The sequence below is a fragment of the Anopheles gambiae genome, chromosome 2 (genome assembly GCF_943734735.2).
Source record: "Anopheles gambiae chromosome 2, idAnoGambNW_F1_1, whole genome shotgun sequence".
Taxonomy (NCBI): Eukaryota; Metazoa; Arthropoda; class Insecta; order Diptera; family Culicidae; genus Anopheles; species Anopheles gambiae.
The window spans coordinates 116485918-116505396 of NC_064601.1; the positions used below are offsets into that span (position 1 = coordinate 116485918).

At 48.1% G+C, this 19479-nt stretch overlaps 1 protein-coding gene across 14 annotated transcripts in view; it reads left to right on the forward strand.

Moving 5' to 3' along the window:
• LOC1269661 (lysophospholipid acyltransferase 6) overlaps positions 1-19479 on the forward strand; it is a 29171-nt gene that overhangs the window by 2537 nt on the left and 7155 nt on the right. The window contains exons 1-2 of one of the 14 annotated variants that reach the window (XM_061643859.1): positions 4940-5041; positions 19050-19399. The exons of 11 other annotated variants lie outside the window; for them this stretch is intronic. In XM_061643859.1, coding sequence (XP_061499843.1) covers positions 19301-19399 — 99 coding nt within the window. In that variant the 5' untranslated portion in view covers positions 4940-5041; positions 19050-19300. Of the gene's footprint in view, positions 1-4939; positions 5042-19049; positions 19400-19479 lie in introns of those variants that run through there. 2 more of the 14 variants (XM_061643865.1, XM_061643858.1) reach the window with 2 other exon arrangements.

The following is a 19479-nucleotide window of genomic DNA, read 5'->3' on the forward strand; positions in this document are numbered from 1 at the left end:
ATACAATAATACAATGCATTGTGAAGCACCTATTTGAAGCATTATTGACAGCAGTTCAAGCTCAAAACAGAAAAACACGTGCGACGACCTAGGATGGGTTTCGTGCATTTTCACACCTTTTTCTTTTTCCCCATCCATCTGTAAAAATTACCACAAATTTGCTAAAAACCTCCGCACACACACACACACACAGAGGCACACATAGTGAGGGTACTTCAACAAAAAAACACGCAAACCTCTCACACAACCCCTCAGAGGTGGCAAATTTGTCTTTCAATATCTAATCATTGCAACGACGCAAGGTTTTTTTCGACTTCAAGATAAATGGCTTTGCACCCGACACCCGGGAACTCTCGCTACTAAAACGAGTAAGCGGAAAAAAAGGCGGCAAAAGCATTTTGGGAGAAAAATGGGTTCACATTTATTATTAGCGACAAGTTTATCAACTGTCATAAATTAATCAACGGTTGATAAGTTTATCATGCTGTTTGCGTCGTTTGCATTTCGTTGTGGGCATTTTTTTCTCTCTCCCCCCCCCCCCCCCCCCCCCCTATCGTGGTTGGGCCAGTCAATGACCTTGCAAAATTGGTGTGTGTGTGTGTGATCGTGATAAGCGAAAAATCACCCTTAAAACATACGGTTGTGCTGCGCACGAGGCAGAGTAGAGAAGGAGGAGGAGGTGTTGTACCCTCTTTGTGCTCTCTAATCAACCTGAAAATCCCCCCATCCCGCCGGGTCCTATTACAAATGGGGCGCTGTCAAAAGTTGCTCCGATTGGTGCTTGGTGGTGTGTACTCTGCCGAAGCAGCACGATGTTAGTGATCGTCTCGCACTCCTCCCAAACAATCTCCCGAGCCCGGGTTTGGGACGTGCAGTTGATAAATATGACCTTCCACGGCCACTGCTGAGATCCACCTACGACGCGCGGTTACCTCTCACGAAAGCGGCGGAGCAGCCGGGCCCGAGTGTATAGCTCTAATCGAATAATTTATGCATCACGCTAATCCCCCGACGAGTGGGGAATCACTGGAACTTACACTGCACCAATGTAGTCGGCAGTCGTCGGGAGTAGTTTCTTTTGCAGCAACAGCACCAGTTAAGCCTCTTAAGGGAGCGGCGCGAGTCCTTTTCATCGTCCCAAGACGAATGACAAGCGATTCTCGTCGCTTTATCGTTCTGCAACTTGTGTTCTCTGCTTTGCTCGCTGTCACGCCCCGCTGGGGTGAAAGTCGCGAGGGAGGAAGGACGCTTTTGTGCCACGACAAAAGAAAAGTCATCTGGCAAATCCGCCACTGCAATGCGTCCACCCGCGAGTGCTCTCTGTTGAGACGACCCTTTTTTGTGTCTGTGTGTGTGTTGCCGCCGTCGTCTTTTGTTGACGAGTGAGATGAAGGTGGAAGAAGGATCGCAAGGCATGCCCCCCCCCATCCCTCCTCTTTATTCAGTTTGAAACTACTGATGCTTTCGATTTCATTTTTGAATATTCCCACTGAGACGACGACCCACGATGTCGGTGTGGGGGATGACTTCTTCCTTTTTCCCCGGCGTCACGCGAACCATGACGATGCGCATCGGATCAGCGAAAGCTTCAAACAAAATGCTTTCTGTGCTTCTGTGTGCTGCTGGTCCTGACAGGGGAATTACTATTCAACGATTACTATTAGCTTACACACACACACACACGTGCACCGCGACATTGTAACGAAAGGGGGAGGGGAAACTTACAATTAACTCCAAAACGGTGACAAACGCGTCGGTTTTGTTTGTTCGGGAGAGAGTTTTGTTCCATTTCTCAAACAACTGCGCAACAATAGAACAAATCGGAAAGGCCCCGGAGTCGTCCTGACCGTGGTGTAGCTGCCTGCTGATTAAACTATTCGCCCTTGCCAGACACATCATTAAAGAAAAGCGCGCGCTTTCACGAGGGAAACACACTTTCTCCGACCCCCGCGGCTTGGGAATTTTTAATTTCTTTCAACACCCTTCCATGGGCACGGCGCATACCTCAGTGACCTTTGTAGCCCTGGCAGACCCGAACGAAAACTACTTTCGATTTTTCCCGACATTGAATTGCCCCTTTAGCTCCGAGAACAAAAAGAAAAACAAGTCTATCACAAGCGACCCCGTCCCGTTGCGTGGCGCTTATGTCATAGCCGGTTGGATTTTGTTGCTGCTGCAAAAAAACGCCCAAATGTGGGCCAACATTGATTTTAAAGTAACACGAACCCGTTCGACCCCCCCCGCCCTCTGTTTGTGCTCCATCCCCCACCATCGACTTTGGGTTGAGAAGGAGCAAAAACACTTTCAACACTAAATCCATCACAGTCGGCGGCGGCGGCGGCGTTGAGGCGTCCAATAGAGTTGAAGCCACAGGTAGTAAAACGGAAAAGGGAGAGAGACGGCCCAATAGAGTGTGAGTGTATTAGTGCACTGTGTAACCATTACGGGCAAATTGTGACAAGGTTATTGTGCAGTTGTCGAAACTGTCGAGTCGCGGGATACTTCTTGCAGTGGCGAAGTTTGGCAGCATAAAAATGGCCATCGTGTGCAGGCGCTGTTTGAGCAATAAAGTTACAAAAGTCCTCCGTGTGTCCGTCCGCGGTGGTGTGTGTAAAAGTGTGAATAGCGCGCATTTGGCGCTTTGCTGCGTTGTGTTGTAAAGACGAAGAAGGAAGAAGCTATAAATGTTCTCCCACTGGGGAGAAGGGGAGCTGTGTTAAGTCTTATTACTGACGTACCGACGACTGAATAAAAAGGTTGGTAAATGACCCCTCGGGCGTGTCTCACACTGGTGCAGAGCAAGGGTATGTTGGAGTTCGAGTGTTGGAGGACTTCTAGCACGATGTAAAATTCTAACTAGAATTGTGACAAATAGTTCATTCACTTTGAAGACTCTCCTCCACTCTGCAAACAAGACGTGTACAGTCGGAATGGTTGTGTTGATCTTACAGGGTTTTCCAGGAGTTCTCATTGCTGTGGGACACTTTATTGACTCTTTCTTATGTGAATTGATCCTAATGGGAATCGGACTCTATAGCACGCTTGTTGGACAAATCCAATAGGAATTTCTGAGGCGCTTGCCCAAAAATGGTGCCAGAATCCAATTTTCACCAAATTAAGTTCACTTCCCACAAGATAGCAGTCAAAAAAAGTGTCTCACAACTATGAGAACCCCTGAAAAACCCTGTATTGCAACAATTCTGATCAATAATCAATTGTCTGCAACAATCACTGTATGTTCATTGACTCACTTTAGGTTACTTATTTCATTTCGTACAATAATTGAGTCATATTGACCGTCCGCAAGCCGCCACAAGCAATGAGATGATTCGCTCAATCTATTGTAGCCTTACGTTACAGTGCGATCGAATTACATCACCGAAAGTAACAACATCGTCACCATCACCAACACACGATCCTCATCATCATCATCATCATCATGCTCACCAGGCCGGCAGCTTCATTAGCATTATTTCCTTCTCATCAGCACACTACCGTACGAGAGTGCCACCGAGGGAACCACGTTACATTCACGTGGCTTGCGGAGGCAACAGCCTCTGGGGGGAGGATATGAATGTCCACAAGATGCAGATGCGCCCGAGAGGAAAATCGTCGATCGCGCGCAATCGTACGATACTCTCTTTCTTGTTTTGGTTTTGTTTCTTCTGCTTTTGCTGCTGAATTTTGTCATCCAAACCAGCAGTCAGCGGTGATGATGGTGCGTGTGGGGTTGGTGATGACGGTGGCATTGAGAATTAAAAATAACAGTTCATGAGTTCACCTTCGAGGTGCTTTTTTCTACTTCTTCTTACGCGCTCGGAGTACTCTACACAACACCGTACAGGGAGAGCGGATGGACATGATCTCCACTTCAGCAACGCGTGCGGGCCGGGCATAGTACGATCAGCTGCTCGCTCGCTCGCACATGCGCGCAAGTGTCGGGGCGGTGCGGTGCGTATTGCCGCGTGCACGTGGACCTGGGTGTGTGGGACTGTTGGGCTGTGATCTGTCGCACGTGATGTCATGCCCGTTGTATGTATACTGGCTGGAATGCCACGGCTTTGCGGTGATCGGTTCAAGTCTTGCCGCCGCCATCTTCTATTACCATCTGGACGTTAATTTGAATGCGTTAACCATTTTCATCGTGTTTTTGTGGTGCAAATGATTTCTCTTGCTTGCTTACAGTAGTCACCTTGAACCTTTTGGCCCTCTTTAACCCCACATCACCCCCGCTGTTCTTTGTTGCAAATCGTTTGTTTACGGTTGGGCAAAGATGCATCATTAATGCAACCAGGTTAGTGCGCGAATTGATTAACATTTCGCGCTACAAAAGGGGCTTATTTTACGAAAACGGAGTGTAGGTAGGCGACAAAAACCCAAACACACCCAAATGTGAAACTGATTCATTTATTTAACTCGTGACAAACATTCACACACACACACACAGGAACGAGTGGACCGGAATTTAAAATAACTCAATGATGACAACAACACACCAACGTGACATCACACTCGTTTGTTCGGAATAGGTCACAACTCCTCAGCCCCCGCTCCAGCGTTGTGGGTATGACTAATTGAGTGCACCGCGTTGGGGGGAGAGAGAGGGAAGGGATAGAATGTTTAAAGAGCAGGGAGGGGGGAAGGGGCTTTAGAAACAACAAAAGGAAGGGGTTGGAAATCGAACGATGCGTGTTTGAGTGTGTGGCGGCCACTCGCGATCTCGCGTTCCAAAACAAAGCACCACAACAACACACGCACACCACTACCACCACCACCACCACCAGCAGCAGCGGGGCCTGTGTATGGGTGTGCTTTTTCCAAATGCAGCGATCGCGCGTGCCACCAACCCCATCCACCACCACCACCAACCCCTTAAGTTAAGGTGTGTGTGGCACGAGTGTGTGGCTGGAGGCGGTAGCAAGTATCGAAAAAGCGCGTTTAGTATACGCGTGGAAGTCTTGGAATTAAGCGTTCGTTTTGAGACAGGCGGTGCAGTTCTTGTTGCGTGTTTCGTGTGTGTGTTTGTGTTGTTAATAGATAAGTGCGTGTGATTTAAGGAAACTTTTGTGCGCGTTAAAGTTTGATTTTCAAAGCACAGACGACCCGGTGGGCAACTTGTGACGAGAGGAATAAAGAAAAAAGCCCGTCTAAAGGAGGGCAATCAGCTGAATAGCCAGTCAGTCAGTCGTGATTGTTGATGCGTTGTTCAAACCAGCGCAAACCAGACCCGGGCCGGCCTTAATTGATGGGGCCAGCCCCGTGGCGGCGGCGGCCCCTCTTTCTCTCACTGTTCAAGTGCATCATTCGCAGTGCAGCATTTCCCTTAATTGCCTTTCGCCCGTTGGTTGTGATAAGGCGTGTTGTGCCTCGCGGAAATACGAATACGTGGCTTTACGTCCCATCTCGTCTTTGATTTACACACTTCTCAAGCACTTCTGGAAAAGATAGTGATGATTTCGATCTTATAACGAAGGTTTGTCCTCTTCTCGCCGCGATCGATAAGATTGTTGATCTGGAAGTCACCATTTCCTGCCCTGTCTCTGCTCTGGGGCAGAACTCCACCATTTTGTATTAAAATGGCACCCACCAAACCATCGCTGGTAGTTTTCAGTGCGCTTTGATTTCACTCCCGCCGCCACACAACGCACTTCTCATCTTCTTCGGGCGCGTTTGTCGCGTTTGTCGCGTGAGGCGCAAAATTTAATCGATGACATCATCGCTCTCAACACTCTCAAAAGCAAAAGCAAAAACAAAACAAAACACAAAAAAAGGTTTACCAACGAAAACCGGATGGAAGGAGTCGGCGGTCCGTTGGCCCAACTCCGGTAATGTCCCGCCGTGCGAATGTCACGCCCCGGTGTGTCTGTGTGCCCGTTGACTTTTTTGCGTAACAACGACGCGAACCCCCCCCCCCCCCCGCCCCTCTCTTTCCCCGCAAAAGCCGCCCGTTTTCCGGTGTGTGTGTGTGTGTGTGTCTGTGTGGAATATTTTATTTATATTTGACCGAACGCCGCGAGCGCGCGCCAAAGAAGCAAACGCTTTAACCCGAAAACGCCCAAAGGCAATCAAACGTACCAACGCCGATAAAGTGTGTGTGTGTGATTGAAGGGTGGAGGAGGTTATTGGGGGGCTGCTGTTTTGACGCTTGTCAGACGCCAGCACGCGACCTTTCCACGGTTGTTTTTTGGAAAGCGGTTCGTTAATTGCGCAAATGTTTAAATTTTTGGCCCTCATTTATGATTTCTCGTGCGCAAGACTCTGGTGAGGAGGGGGAGCAGTGGGAGTCGCATGTAACTTAGAACTTAGCCCTAACCTAAAAGTACACTTATGGGAGGGGGGGATGAAATTCCAGCACGTAATGAAGTGGGAGGTTTTTGAAATGCTCCACTCACGCCCGCACTCCCTTTTAATTACACACCAAATCAATACACGCGAGATTGATCGGGCGTTTGCAAACTGCCACCCACACACAAAACTGTTGGAAAAATCCGCAGGCGAAAACCGTAAAACTAACACACGCCTTTGCTCCTTCCTCGCCCCCCTGGTACGCGTTTCTGGAATTCCTACACCAGCCCCAAGGTTTGACACAGCTTCCTTGGAAAAGTGCAAAACCAACGCAACCCCCAACCAGCTGACGAGTTTCACACGCATTGTGTTTGGCATTGGTTCACCAAACCCCTCCCCCGCGCACGCCAGATGTGTGTTGATTTTAGTTTAGCAAGCGGTCGTTCATTATTATCGTCGTCATTCTACTACTATCATGTATGCAAACTTTTCCGACCCAATTCCTTTTGACGATTTTTGCACACTCGGCACAAAGCGGTCGACCGACCCCCTTTCCCCTTGTAGTTGTATCTCATTATCTGCATTACATTGCGATTAAAACTCGCTATCTAAAATTCAGGTGTGTGTGTGTGTGTGTGTTTTGGTGGCTGTGTGTAAGGGTGGTGTTGGTTCCCAAGCAACAAATAATTAGTCACAAGCAGCAGCAGCAGCAGAAGCAGCAGTATGCGGTGTTATCAGTTCTAATCTAAATTCTCTCCCCCCTTAAAGTCCACTAGCTCAACTTCGACCTTCCCAGTGCAAGCCGCCATCTAATGTGGGGCGATTTCGTAACCAATCCCTTTGTGTCCGTCAATCAATGTCATCCTCTTCGTTCGTTCGCTCGGTCGCTCGCTAGCTACTAGCCTAATCACCATGTCCGGCTTGTTGTGACCGGCTTTTGAAGTAGATAAGCTGTCTAAATCGCTTCGTTTTCCTCTAGTCTGCTCAAAGAAAAGCCTCCTCCCTTGCGTTGCCTGCTGGTGCTTGCCATTTTTACCCCCACGCGGTGGTGAATGAAGAAGCAGAGACAAGGCAGTAGTCGTCACTTTAGTTAGAGTCGTTCCTATCTTTTTTGTGTGTCTCGTTGTTGTGCAAAAAAAAAATATCAAACGACGAGTGTGTAGAGGCGCTTTGTGGTGCTGCCGGTGGTTTAGAGCTTTGGATGATTTTATCCTCTTTTATTCTTTGTGGCCGTCTCTAGTATTTGGGATGCTTTTTCGCCCCATTTTTCTGTTTTTGGACAAAAGCTTCCCTTTAAGAGTTTGTTTAATTTCCTGTGCTTAATGCAGCACTGTCGCTGGGCCGTTTTCCTCCACTCCCGCTGGAAATTGATATTGTTCGCTTTGCTCCTCATCCCTCCATTTGGAATGTGTTTAAACAAGCGCCACCAAATCGATGTTGTGTTGTTTTTTTGTTTATTGACATTGACACACACAGAACGCAAGGATCGCAGTAGTAGTAGTAAGGGTGGGTCCACCACCACCACCACCAGTCGTTAAATATTCATCAAGACTTTTAAGAGAGGAGCCCTTCGATTACACTGTGTCGGGTTTAACTCTGTTTGTGTCGTCATCCGGTCCCGTTTTAATGGTTTTGCCTTTTTGGTGGTCTTCAAAATGTGCTTCAAGTGTCGTTGGAAAATCAATCCTCGCTCTCCCTCTGCCATCTGTTGACGTCACGGGGTAGGGCGGCGCAGTGTTGTGTTTTTTTCATCTCCTAAGACAACTCCTGGAGGGTGGGTGGACTTTATTTTATGATTCATTTTGTTGAGGAGCTCACTCAGACGTTCTTTAGCCTTTTTTTGGGGTGGGGGGAGATGAACAGCTACAGCTCACTATCTTATACGACCTCACGGCGATAAACCTCTTCTGTAGAACGACTGCTTCTTCAGCTCACCATACGTTTGGCCAAAAAAACTCAGTCAAAGGTTGTTTAAAATGTGCCACTTTATGTGCCTAGAATTGCGTGTGTGTGTGTGTGTTTATCGTTCCCAAAAAGCAGGCAACTTTTTCTCTCTCTCTGCTCCTCACTGCGGATGCGAAGAAAATGATTAAAAATGTATTCGACACAGCTCGTCGTCGTCCTTTGAAGATGGCGTTTGTGTGTGTCCTTCACGATGAAAGGGATATCTCCTCCCGATGAAAGGGTAAACCAAAAAAAAAACAGCTTCACTGCATCAACACACACCCACTCACATACATAAACCAGGCAAACAGGCACTGAAAAAGCGCACAGCTTTTTGAGTTTTGTGCCCGAAAATATAAAAAAATAGACACCAAAACACCTCGACACAGACATACAAGGGGCTGCAGGGGGCTGGGCTGGGAGAATAGTCGGACATTGGTTCACCCACCGAATTGCGGCATTTTTATATCGCATAGCGATTGATCGACGTGTGTTTCTTTCCGTTTTTTTTTCAACGAAACTCCCCCATTCTGAAATTCTGAATGACAACAGCTGCAATTTTTCTGGGTGGCTGGCGGGTGGTGGTGGTGGTGGCATTGAATGAAATGTGTGTGTGTGTTGCTCCCCAGGACGATAGAATTGGCAGACGGGCAGGCAGGCAGGCAGGCAGACAAGCGATCTAAAGAGAAAGAGGGATTTATTTTTGGCGAAGGGAAATTGTGGGGTTTTCCCCATTTCCCCGTTTTTTGGAGTGTTTTTGTGGAGGCAGGAAAAGCTCACACGTAAAAAGAAAGCACTTCTTGGGCACACTATCTAAATCTGGATAATTTGTCCACATCAATTTTAGTGTATAAGAGTGAAAGGGGAAGAGAGGGTGACTCGTACTCCCTTAATTTGGACGCTTCAAGTCTAGCCACCGTCTAGGAAGTTAGTTTATGGTACGTTTTTCTTCTAGTTTGCTTTTCCTCGTTCTCCCAATGCCGGACGGTATAGCGACATGTATAATTAGTACCCACACACAGAGGGAGAGAGTGAAAAAGAGAGAGAGTAAGCAAACGTTTACCGAAGGGCGTCTCATGGTCGGTGGTACTCTGGTTGGTTGTTGCCTTCCACGGCCGGAGTTTGTGGAACGGGTTGGAAAAGCCAAGGCCAGTGTTACCGTCGTTTTTTTCCCGCCCTGGTTACTACAATCTCGTGCTGCCCCCTCCCCCGCTCCGTTTTGTATGGTTAGGGTAAAAAGCGCCTACCCGAGCAGTCCTTGGGCGGTCCGCTCCCCAGTCCCTAAACATTCCTCCCAACATTGACGCACACCACACAAACAAGCGCTCGTTATAGACGCTCGTCGTCGTTGTCGTTGGGTCTCATATGTATACATATCTACACAATTTGGAGGTGTTATGGAAACGGGTTAACTTTTGACCTTCTCTCCTGTTACCCCGTTTCGTTCTTCGTACGGCAACGTTATGAATTTGCGTCGGTTAAAATGCCGTCCCCCCGTTAAATGAGAAGCATCAGCACCGCAAAAAGATGCACTTTAGGTCAGCATTCACACACACACACATACACAAACAAAGGAAGGAAGAGGATACGGGGCAGCGGCAGCATATATGACATAATCAAATTCATATGCCCACTTTTCCACTGACCGTGTGCTCTACTGTGTCCTCTTCATCAATCCATCTCAAAGGAAGGAAAGGGAAAACTCAGCCCCGCACGCACACACACAGCCACTAAGCTCCTCCCCAAGAAGGTTCTTGTTGTTCGTTAACCTTCTAACCTCAGCCTCATCAATGTCACCCGATTAAATGCTGCTGGTGGTGGTGGTGGTGGTGGTGTGTACACATGCGGGAAATGTCGAAGCACGAAGCAACGGAATAAAAAACCCCCCGAAAGGAAACCAACCCAGCAGAGGCACTAAGAAGGAAATGGAAAAGCTGCTGTGTGCCTGTGGTCGGAGCGGAGGAAAAACAAAACTGTTGATGGGCGGGCTGCTACTTGTACCGAACGTTCCGTCCGAGCAAATGATGGGATGGGAAGAGAAGCGAAAACGATGAATTAATGGGCTTTCGCTTGGTTGGTGGGAATTTTCCCCCGGTCACACACCCAGGCAGGCACAGACAAGCATTTTGCCCCGTGACGTGACTTTTGATGCGATGAAATGAGCCAACCACGAAGAACTAGGTTCTAGTGGCATCTTTTTGGCAAAGGTAAAAAGGCATTAATTTTTCGAATGATGGTGTCCTACACGAGGTGACACCTTGCCGATGGTTGAAATTAATTCATTTATGGTGTGTTTGTGTGTACCTTTCATGCTCTCGGTGTGGCCCATTTCTCTTGTAAAGTTTCCGTTGGTTATCAGGTTACTGTTGTACACAACTCCCCTTCCAATCATTCATCCTCAAAGCTCAAACCTGAAGGGTGACCTTCACTCTTGGAAGAAGTATGCTTTTACTTAACACCAACCGATGGAAAGCCTTTTTGCGCCTTGCTACACTACTACGTACGCGGCAAACGAAATGGAGAAACGGTGTGGTCCTATCGATTGTTAAAATACGTCAATCGATTTGCATGCAAAGCTTTGTAGTAGTGTGCGGGGGACGAGACACCGTCTTCTACATCCTGCGAATCAAAGGCCTGGCCAAAGTACATCCTTGCTGTGCGTGTGCTGGAGACAGAGCAAGAGCGAAAGAGAGAAAGAATGAATGATCGAGACCTAAAAGGGGGTTTCTCCCTTTTCAGTTGACTTTATTATTTGCTGCAAAGTGGTGTATGATCCACCTCTTCTCGAGTTAAAGTCAAATAAAGCTAGCAAAGGACCACCCTTGGCAAATCCTAATCTAAAACACTTCAACCTTACAGGGCCGACACACTGTCGGAAACATGATTAGGCAGTGATTTTAAACGTCTAATTGCCATCGGGTCATTTTCAAACTTCTCGCCTCCCTTCCTTGGTGGACGGCCCTTTGCCATTAGGGGGTTGGTTGAATTGAATTTCCCAAAGTTTAAGGTCCGTTTTGTTGGCCTCCGCCTTTTTGCTAGCAGGCCAAAAGTTTATCGAACTTATCAAATATGAATCCCCATTGCTATCAATCAACCATGCACCGGCCCAGCACCCCTACGATGATGCTGATGATAGACAGAGGGATTGGGCAGAATCCGGCGTGCTTATCCCATTTCCTGGCTGTTTGTGTGTGTTTCTAGACAAGCTTTTGGGACGTGGCCCGTAGTTCGTTCGCTCGCTCGTAGAAACTTTGACCCAAACTTAATCCTTCGGGGGATTTCCATTTAGCAAGAGCGCGCAAGAAGGAAGCTCGCTTTTCTTTCGCACACAGTTTCTCGACCATTTCGGGCTTCTGGTTATGGTACTAATGTTCAACACGTGTAAAGAGAAAACTGGAGTACACGCGCACGCACACGTACCACACTACCTGGGTTACAGGATTAATCTTCATTATTGCGTTTATTGCGTTTCATCTGCACGAAAGCGAGAAGAAGATCCTCCTCCCTACCTACCTGGTGGTGGTGGTGTGCGTTATATCCTCTCACTTCCAACGCTTCTTGTGATGCAAAACCACACCGCACCAAGAAGCCAGGGAATTCCAGGGAAAACCAACATTTTCCCGGCTCACGGCAACGGTTGTGCTCTGCTTGTACGGGGTGAGCAGCTTGTTATTTCTTTCCCTCCTTTCCACTCATCAGCTCCGAGCTCCGTGCGAAGCTCTTTCGAGACACACACACACACAGTGCAAGAACCTCCTGATGGAAATTGGAAATGGTCTGCCATGTGGCTGCTGATGACTCCGGTTTTGGGAGGGAGGGGGAGGACGGGGAAAAGAGAGCCCGTAGGGGTTGTTCGCGCTGACTACATTATCCTTTTGCCTTCCAAAACTCTCTACGCTCATCCTAGAAGGTGTGGCGGCGGCAAGAAGGACGCGTGCGTGAAGAAAATTCAAATGAAACTTCCATCCTTCTTTTCCTCTCGCACTCGCTCTGTCTCTCTCTCATCGCCTTGGCGAGACACTGTCCACTGACGAGCTTTCTTTTAGCCCCACGGCTCCTTTGCCGGCCCGGCAGCGCCAGCAGTTATCACATTGAACGGGGGAAGTTTTGTGACTCTCTTTCCCTCCTCGTCTCTCTCTCTCTCTCTCTCTCTCTCTCTCTCTCTCTCTCTCTCTCTCTCTGGGGAGACTGTTGCCCTCGCAAACTGTTGAATGGTAGACGAAAGGTCTGTTACGCGAAATTATGCGAATCATACAGAGCGTGTTTGATGGCTGTGGAATCGCATGGTTATGAAGAAGTCGCCCAGAAGTACTTGCGCCATGGATGTTGAGGAATGGGAGCAACTAATAATGGTCGCCTTGCGTTTTAATTTCTGAGGGGGTTAAATATGATGAAGAGAATCAGTTTATCTACATCATCTACTAGCTTTTCCAAATATTCCAATGTTAGTTTTGTTAGCCCAAAGCATGGTTTCAAGTGAAATAAAAGCTTGCAATTGGCTTCATCAAAATGTGATTTTCTAATATATCTGTTGTTGTCTGAACAATTCTTTAAGGTCAACGTTTCCCACCTAAAAAGGTAGCAGGTCGCATACACCAATCGAAAAGTTCGAGTTAATCCACTACCACCATCTAACAATGCAAACTCGGCGTGATCCTCGTCTGAAACGTATTGCATAACACACAGCACCAATATGTTACTGTTCTTTTGGTCCCGAATCCTTCCTTCCCTTCCTTCCCTCTGATGCTAAACAAGGGTCACGGACGCACAAGAACGCCTTCAACCCCCTTCGATGCGCCAGCACGCCCTGTCCTCCCAGCCCCAGGCTCGAGATGGAGCTAATGAATTTTCCTCCATCTCAACCCTTCCACCTCCTCCTCCTTCTTCCTGTTGGGGGAACTGAAAGATACACGCAAAAAAAGGACTCGATGAATAGTAATTTGGTTCGATGTGAAAGCAACATGTCATTACTTTTTTGACACCGCCAAACGTCCGGAGGGCCAATGTTCGAAGAGCAAAAAAGGAGGACACGCAGAACGCACACACACCACAGATCAGAGATGAAAGTTGAACTCGAACATAAGGATGCGCGTCTCGGCGGCAGACGGTGGGTTTTCTAAGAGAAGAACCATCATTGCCAGGCCCTGCTCCGGCCCGTGTTCTGGCCTGCGCTGTCCCGCTCCATTCGCAACTTAATTATCATTCGGTCCGCTTTGCGATTCGGACGAACTTTTACGACCTTATGGCACGCAACCACACCACCAGTTCCGACGGGGGGAGGTAGGTTGATTGTGAATGTTAATTCGAAAAGTGGCATCTAAATATTGCCCATTTGCTGCTTCTGCTGGGCGGGCGTGTGGAAGCGGCAACAAGAGAGCGTAGATAAATTAACGCACCCGAAATTGATCCCAGTGGACCGTTATGGGGTAGTAGATAGAGTGTAGTGTGGACACAGGCACACACACGCACACATTCGTAAATGGGACAAAAGGAGTTGACCCCACACACACACCCAATAACAACACCTGTTGCATACTTTATCGCTTGAATGCGTTTATGCTTGCGCCATAGAAGTTGTTTGTTTTTTGCGTTCGGTTTAAACTCCCATGAAGCAATGCATGAAAGCAGCAGCAGCAATGGTATGAAACATTAATTGGTCGTGGAAAATGCCAATTTCCAGAGCAATGTGAATGGCTTGGCAAGGCCCCGTGGTAAATAACAAAGTCGTTCAAATGATATGATATGTCGTTACATTTATATGGTTGGCTCGACTTTGTGTGTGTTGCTTTATTTATCATTTCAAATACATTTTTATTTGCTCAACAGACGACGACGACGACGACCACACTGTGTCTGTGTCTCTGAGGAAGGGTAGAATAAAGCCATCCAATGATTTTAACTGCATTTTTTGACCGTTTTTTGCTGGCGCACATATTGAGGGGTGTCCTTTTGGCCGCGGCAGGCCATCACCATCAAAACCATTGTCAACCATTTCGAGAGTTGACTTTTATGATGACTTTTTGGTGGGTTATTCCAAGTTCTGGTTCTTTTTTTCTTACACTGCCACAAGAACCTCTCGCCCAGTTGTTGGTGTTTGTTTACAGAATTCCGATTCCCCCATGCTCTGTAATGCAGTGGGAAAAGCGAGCTGCTGTTGTGGTGGCGTCACAAGAAAGCGAACACGACCAGCTGCTGCCACTCTTGCCTTTCGATGGCGACGCTTTCCACGATGGCCCGCCATTTTGGCACCCGAATCCTACTCCCAAGGGACACCAACGCAACAGTTAGACGACGACGACGATGGTGACGGCGTAATAGTAGTAGTACTACACACTCTAGCCTCTGAGAAGAAACACAGCAAATGGGGAAGGATATAATATCCTTCCATACACCTTACCTCTGCCCACCCAAACGCATTCCTTGCGTAGTGTGTGTGTGTGTGTGTGTGGGCGCGTGGTGTGGTGTAGGCGGGCGTCACAATTCCATTTCGTTTCGTCTTTCCCTGGTGGTCGGTCGGGTGCTCCGTGAAATTGCCGAATTTCGGAACGAGCTACGATTAGATTAACAAAAGCAATTAAGATCTAAGGCTTGCCCGAGTTCCCGCCACACACACACACACACACACACACACACACACAAGCAGCAATTGGACACGCTCGATATCGCATAACGCACATGATACAGGGGGCACAAACGCAACCACACAGTCGATTTTTCCTTCCCGTTTTCCCGTTTATTGTTTATTGTGTTTGTGTTCGGTAGGTTTTAGCCCGTCGATCCGTTTTTATAGGACAAAAATGCGGTTTCGGTTAGTTTTGCAATTATATATTGGCGACGGGGAGAGACCACACTCCACATACTCCAACCACCACACAACGGTGACGACGACCACAACGACGACGACGAGTCTTAAATTCAATTCGCTGCTTTTTGTGTGGCGTGTGTGTACTAGTGATGGGCGGGTCGATCCGAACCTATTGGGTTGGAGCCAGCCGTAAGCGACCCGGAGTCAGTCGAGTCGATCCAAAAGGTACAAGTAGGTTCAGTAGGTGCAACGACTCCGGTAGTGCAACGAGTTTGGGTCGGCTCGAGCCAAGGTGGGTTCATTCCGACCCACGGGTGCAGCGAGTTCGGATCGACCCGACTCATGAGTAGGTGCGAGAACGCATAAACGAGTCCGACCCGTTGGTGCAGAGAGTTCGGGTCGGGTCGAGTCAAGATAGGTTCAATCCGACCCGACCCGAACTTGCTGCACCAACGGGTCGGAGTCGCTTATGCTTTCTTGCACCTACTCATCATTCGGGTCGACCCGAACTCGTTGCACCCGCGGGTCGGATTTGATTCCGCCTCCGACCTTGCACACCCGCTGCACCCACGGCTCAGAATCGATTCCGACTGGCTCGCACCCGTCTCCGGATCGGGTCGTGAAATGAATCGTATAACCCACCACTAGTGTGTACTGTGTTTGGGTGGATGTACTTCGGCACACACACAACATAAAATAGGAAAATTGATATGACGCCGTCGAGGAAAATCGATTGCCGCCCTTTTGTGTTTCGCAAATTGTTTCGTGTGAAATTATTTATCATTATTGTTATTCAATGTGTCTCCCTCGGTAAGTTGCACTGCACGCTGCTGCTGTTGTGCTTTTCTCTCACTCTCTCCCTCTCTCACTCTTCCTCCTTCTCTTGGTGTGCAAAGAAAGGGTTGTGTGGGCGCGTTCTATTTTTAAGTATGTCGAGCTTTTTTTCCCCCGAAAGGAATGGCCTAATTTTCGTCCGTTTAAGCTTTTAAGGTCCTGTGGTCCTGCTGTGTTGCTGGGCAATAACGGGGATAGTAGCATTCTTACTAAAAAGGATAGTTAAAAGTGGGGATGAATTTTCTAATGCTCCCTGCTCTATCCTAAATCAACCTTTGGAAAATTTGGATTAAAACGAACTCAAAAGAACGCTTCAAACATTGTATGGTGCCGTGACCAGTAGGATTCTGCTTATTTTTCTAAAAGCTTTTCCATGTACTTTTTCCTTTGAGTAAACAACCGAGAATAAAAGTGTGTTCTCTCCTTGAAAAATAACAATATCATGCGAATCCGACACCCACAAGTCGTCGGCGTATTGCATGGTTTTTTTATTTTCGTTCTGTTCGTTCTTTGTGCGGTATAAATTTCAACTTCTCTCCACTAACCGACCGCTAGGCCGCTGGGCCATAATTCATACCCAATCGGCACACACACACACACCCGCGATCGACAGGCCATGGAATCGTCACGCGCGCATCACCCACTCGGCCACCACCCCTATCCCCTACCCCCTCATTTTCACCCCAATAATAATGCAGGCCAGCTTAACCTTTCCATCGGAAAGTTGATCCGCAATCGACATTTTTATTTTGCAGCGATTGGAGCGAGAGTTGGATGGAGGTGCAGGAGCAGGAGCTTTTCCAATTCATATTGAACTGCTTCGCTTCGATTGCATGATTTCGAAGACCTCTCCAACAAAAAAAGGAAAGGGAAAGGGTCAAACCCACCGCCACGACGGCGGACCCTTTTGTAACTCTTGGGGCATGATGGAAAAGGAGGAAAAGAGGTTCACAACACCACACCAGCAGCGTGCATGTGCGTGCTCCGGTAGAGAGTGTGCTGCAAATGTTTTATTTTTTGGCTTTGATATGCAGTATTTCCACATCATTTTAATGATGGAGGAGGGCAGCAAGCAGCACCACCACCCACAAGGACCACCGCGTGGCCCAATGGCGCTTAAAAATGCAATACATATTTCGAGTGGCGTTTATCGTCGCCTTGCCGATTGGAGGAAGGACGGTGGACGGTGGCGCCCGGACGCAAGCATATTTGAATGTGGCGGCGAGATTTATGTCGATACCGAATTGGGAAAGGGATGATGGGGTGATGATGTTAGTTGCACCACCTGTCTAGTGTCTATTTTTTTGTTTTTCAACCTGTCTCAAATTTCAACTGCCTGCAGAGAGAGCAGAGAGAAGACCTTGGTGCGGAAAGATATTCAAATAATATGCATCAACCAGAACCTTCATTTCATTTGCGGGTCATTTGCTGCGCACTGGCTCAAACGCTAAACGCTCACTAAATGGATATTTAATTACAAAAAACGGAGCGCGTTTTAATAACGTTTTTCCCGTAGTAGTTTTCGCCGATTTTGTCGCTCAAATTGAACGTGATGAATTGTTTTCAACCAAGCAAGCAAACACAAACAATTGGCAAGAGGTGGAGTGAAAAACCGGATCTGACTGCTGATACGAGCACTGATAGAGTGAACGAGAAAGAGAGAGAGAGAGAGAGAGGTTTCGCTGTCGTATGAATCTTGTATTTTATGAAGCATTCTTACTGTCGTTGTCGTCCCTTCCCTCCCCGCGCCAAATGGCCTCTCTAACCCCCAAAGGTTGCATCTTTGTGTGTGTGCTCTATCTTCGGATCGTATTTCCGGCTCTCCAGAGTTTGGCAAACAAAATTCCCCCAACTCATGGGGGGCAAGAAAACATCATCCCCTTCCTCGCACCCATTTCATGCTGTTTGTTTAACTTTCATCGATACGGATCTTCCTGTTGCTGCTGATTTTGTTCTTGTGCCATGTAATAGTTGGGTGTCGATTACGCAAACGAGCGTCTTTCCAATCCTCTTGTTCCAGTTTTTCCCGGATGATCTCCACTCGACCGACCGAACGACCGGCAGCTAATCCGATCCCTCCTTAGGGGTAGGGAATAACTCTTCTTGGGATTTTGGTTTGTTTTTTGCAACTAAACTGTGCGCATTTACTGAGCGCGCGCTCTCCGATACTTCTCTTCCTCCATAAATGTCATATAAATCACAACGAACCAAAACAACAGTAACGTGCTTGCTGCCCTCTTGCTTTGTGCTCTAGTGATGGGAAAGGATGGCAGTAATTCGGAGTCGATTGCGATCCAAATTCAAAACAGTTGGAACCGACTCTGGAAGCTTTTTCCGGAGTCATCCAGAATCGTTGTCCAGAGCCGTTCAGAGTCGTCCGGAGTTGTCTGGAGTAATCTATAGTCAGAGTCGTCTGGAGTTATCTGGAGTCGTCCCGAGTCGGCCTCCGAGCTACTCCAACTCCGGTCGACTCCAGCTCTGGACGACTCCAACTCCGGACGACTTGCACACCGGAAGACTCCTACTCTGGGAATAACTAGTGGCTATCTGGGTGGAGTTATCCGGAGTCGTCGTCTGGTATCGTCCAAAATTTTCCAGAATCGCCCACAGTTGTCGTTGTCGATTCTTACTCCAGACAACTCCGACACTGGGAAGAACTACTCGGCCGGAGTTGTCTGGAGTAGTCCCTTGTCAGAGTCGTCCCGAGTCGACGTTCGAGCTACTCCAACTCCGCCCGACTTCAGCCGACTTTGAACGACTCCGACTCCAGACGACTTCGACTCTGGGTTGTTATTTGGGCAGAGTCATCTGGAGTCGTCGTCTGGTATCGGCCAAAATTTTGCAGAATCGCCCAGAGTTGTCGTGTGTCGGCCACCGGACGACTGCGACTCTGGAAAGAACTAGTTGTTATCTGGGCGGAGTCATCCGGAATCGTCGTCTGGTATCGTTCAGAAGCGTCCGTAATTTTCGGGGACGACTCCAGACGACTCCACGTGACTCCAATTCCAGACGGTACTAGTGGTTCCGTTTTTCCCGGAATCGGAATCGGACTAACAGTAGCCCAAGTCGGATCGGAGTAGTGGGTGCGGTTCAGACATCACACCACTACTGAGAGCGCTTCTTCTGTAACTAAAAACCTCCTACATTCTTTAACCCCTGTCCTCTCCCCCACACTCAACAGCTCATCGATCATGGTGGGAAAGTTCGCCCGTTAAAGTCCGCCCCCAACGGTGGTGATGGTGTTGGCGGAACCCGAATACCACCCAAGAAGTTTATAGTGTGTAGTGCAAATTCTTTGCAAATAAAGTTGAACAGATCAAGTGCCTTGTGAGCTGCTGTGAGCTGCTGTGTGCTGTGTGTCACACATTCCGTCATCATTCCGTTGTTCCCCTCGTAAGCTCCCCCACTCCCAGAAGGAGGTCGTTAGATGTGATGGAACGGTTGGATGCCCAGAACGGCACCGGTGGCGAAGGTGACCTGCTCCACGAACGGATACGAGGCTATCTCGTCGAGATTGGGGCAATAAAATATGTAAGTTTAAACACAGCGGCATAATTAAAGGATATGTTGGTGAGGGCTCTCGGTGTGTGTCGTTGAGACTGTACTTTTTT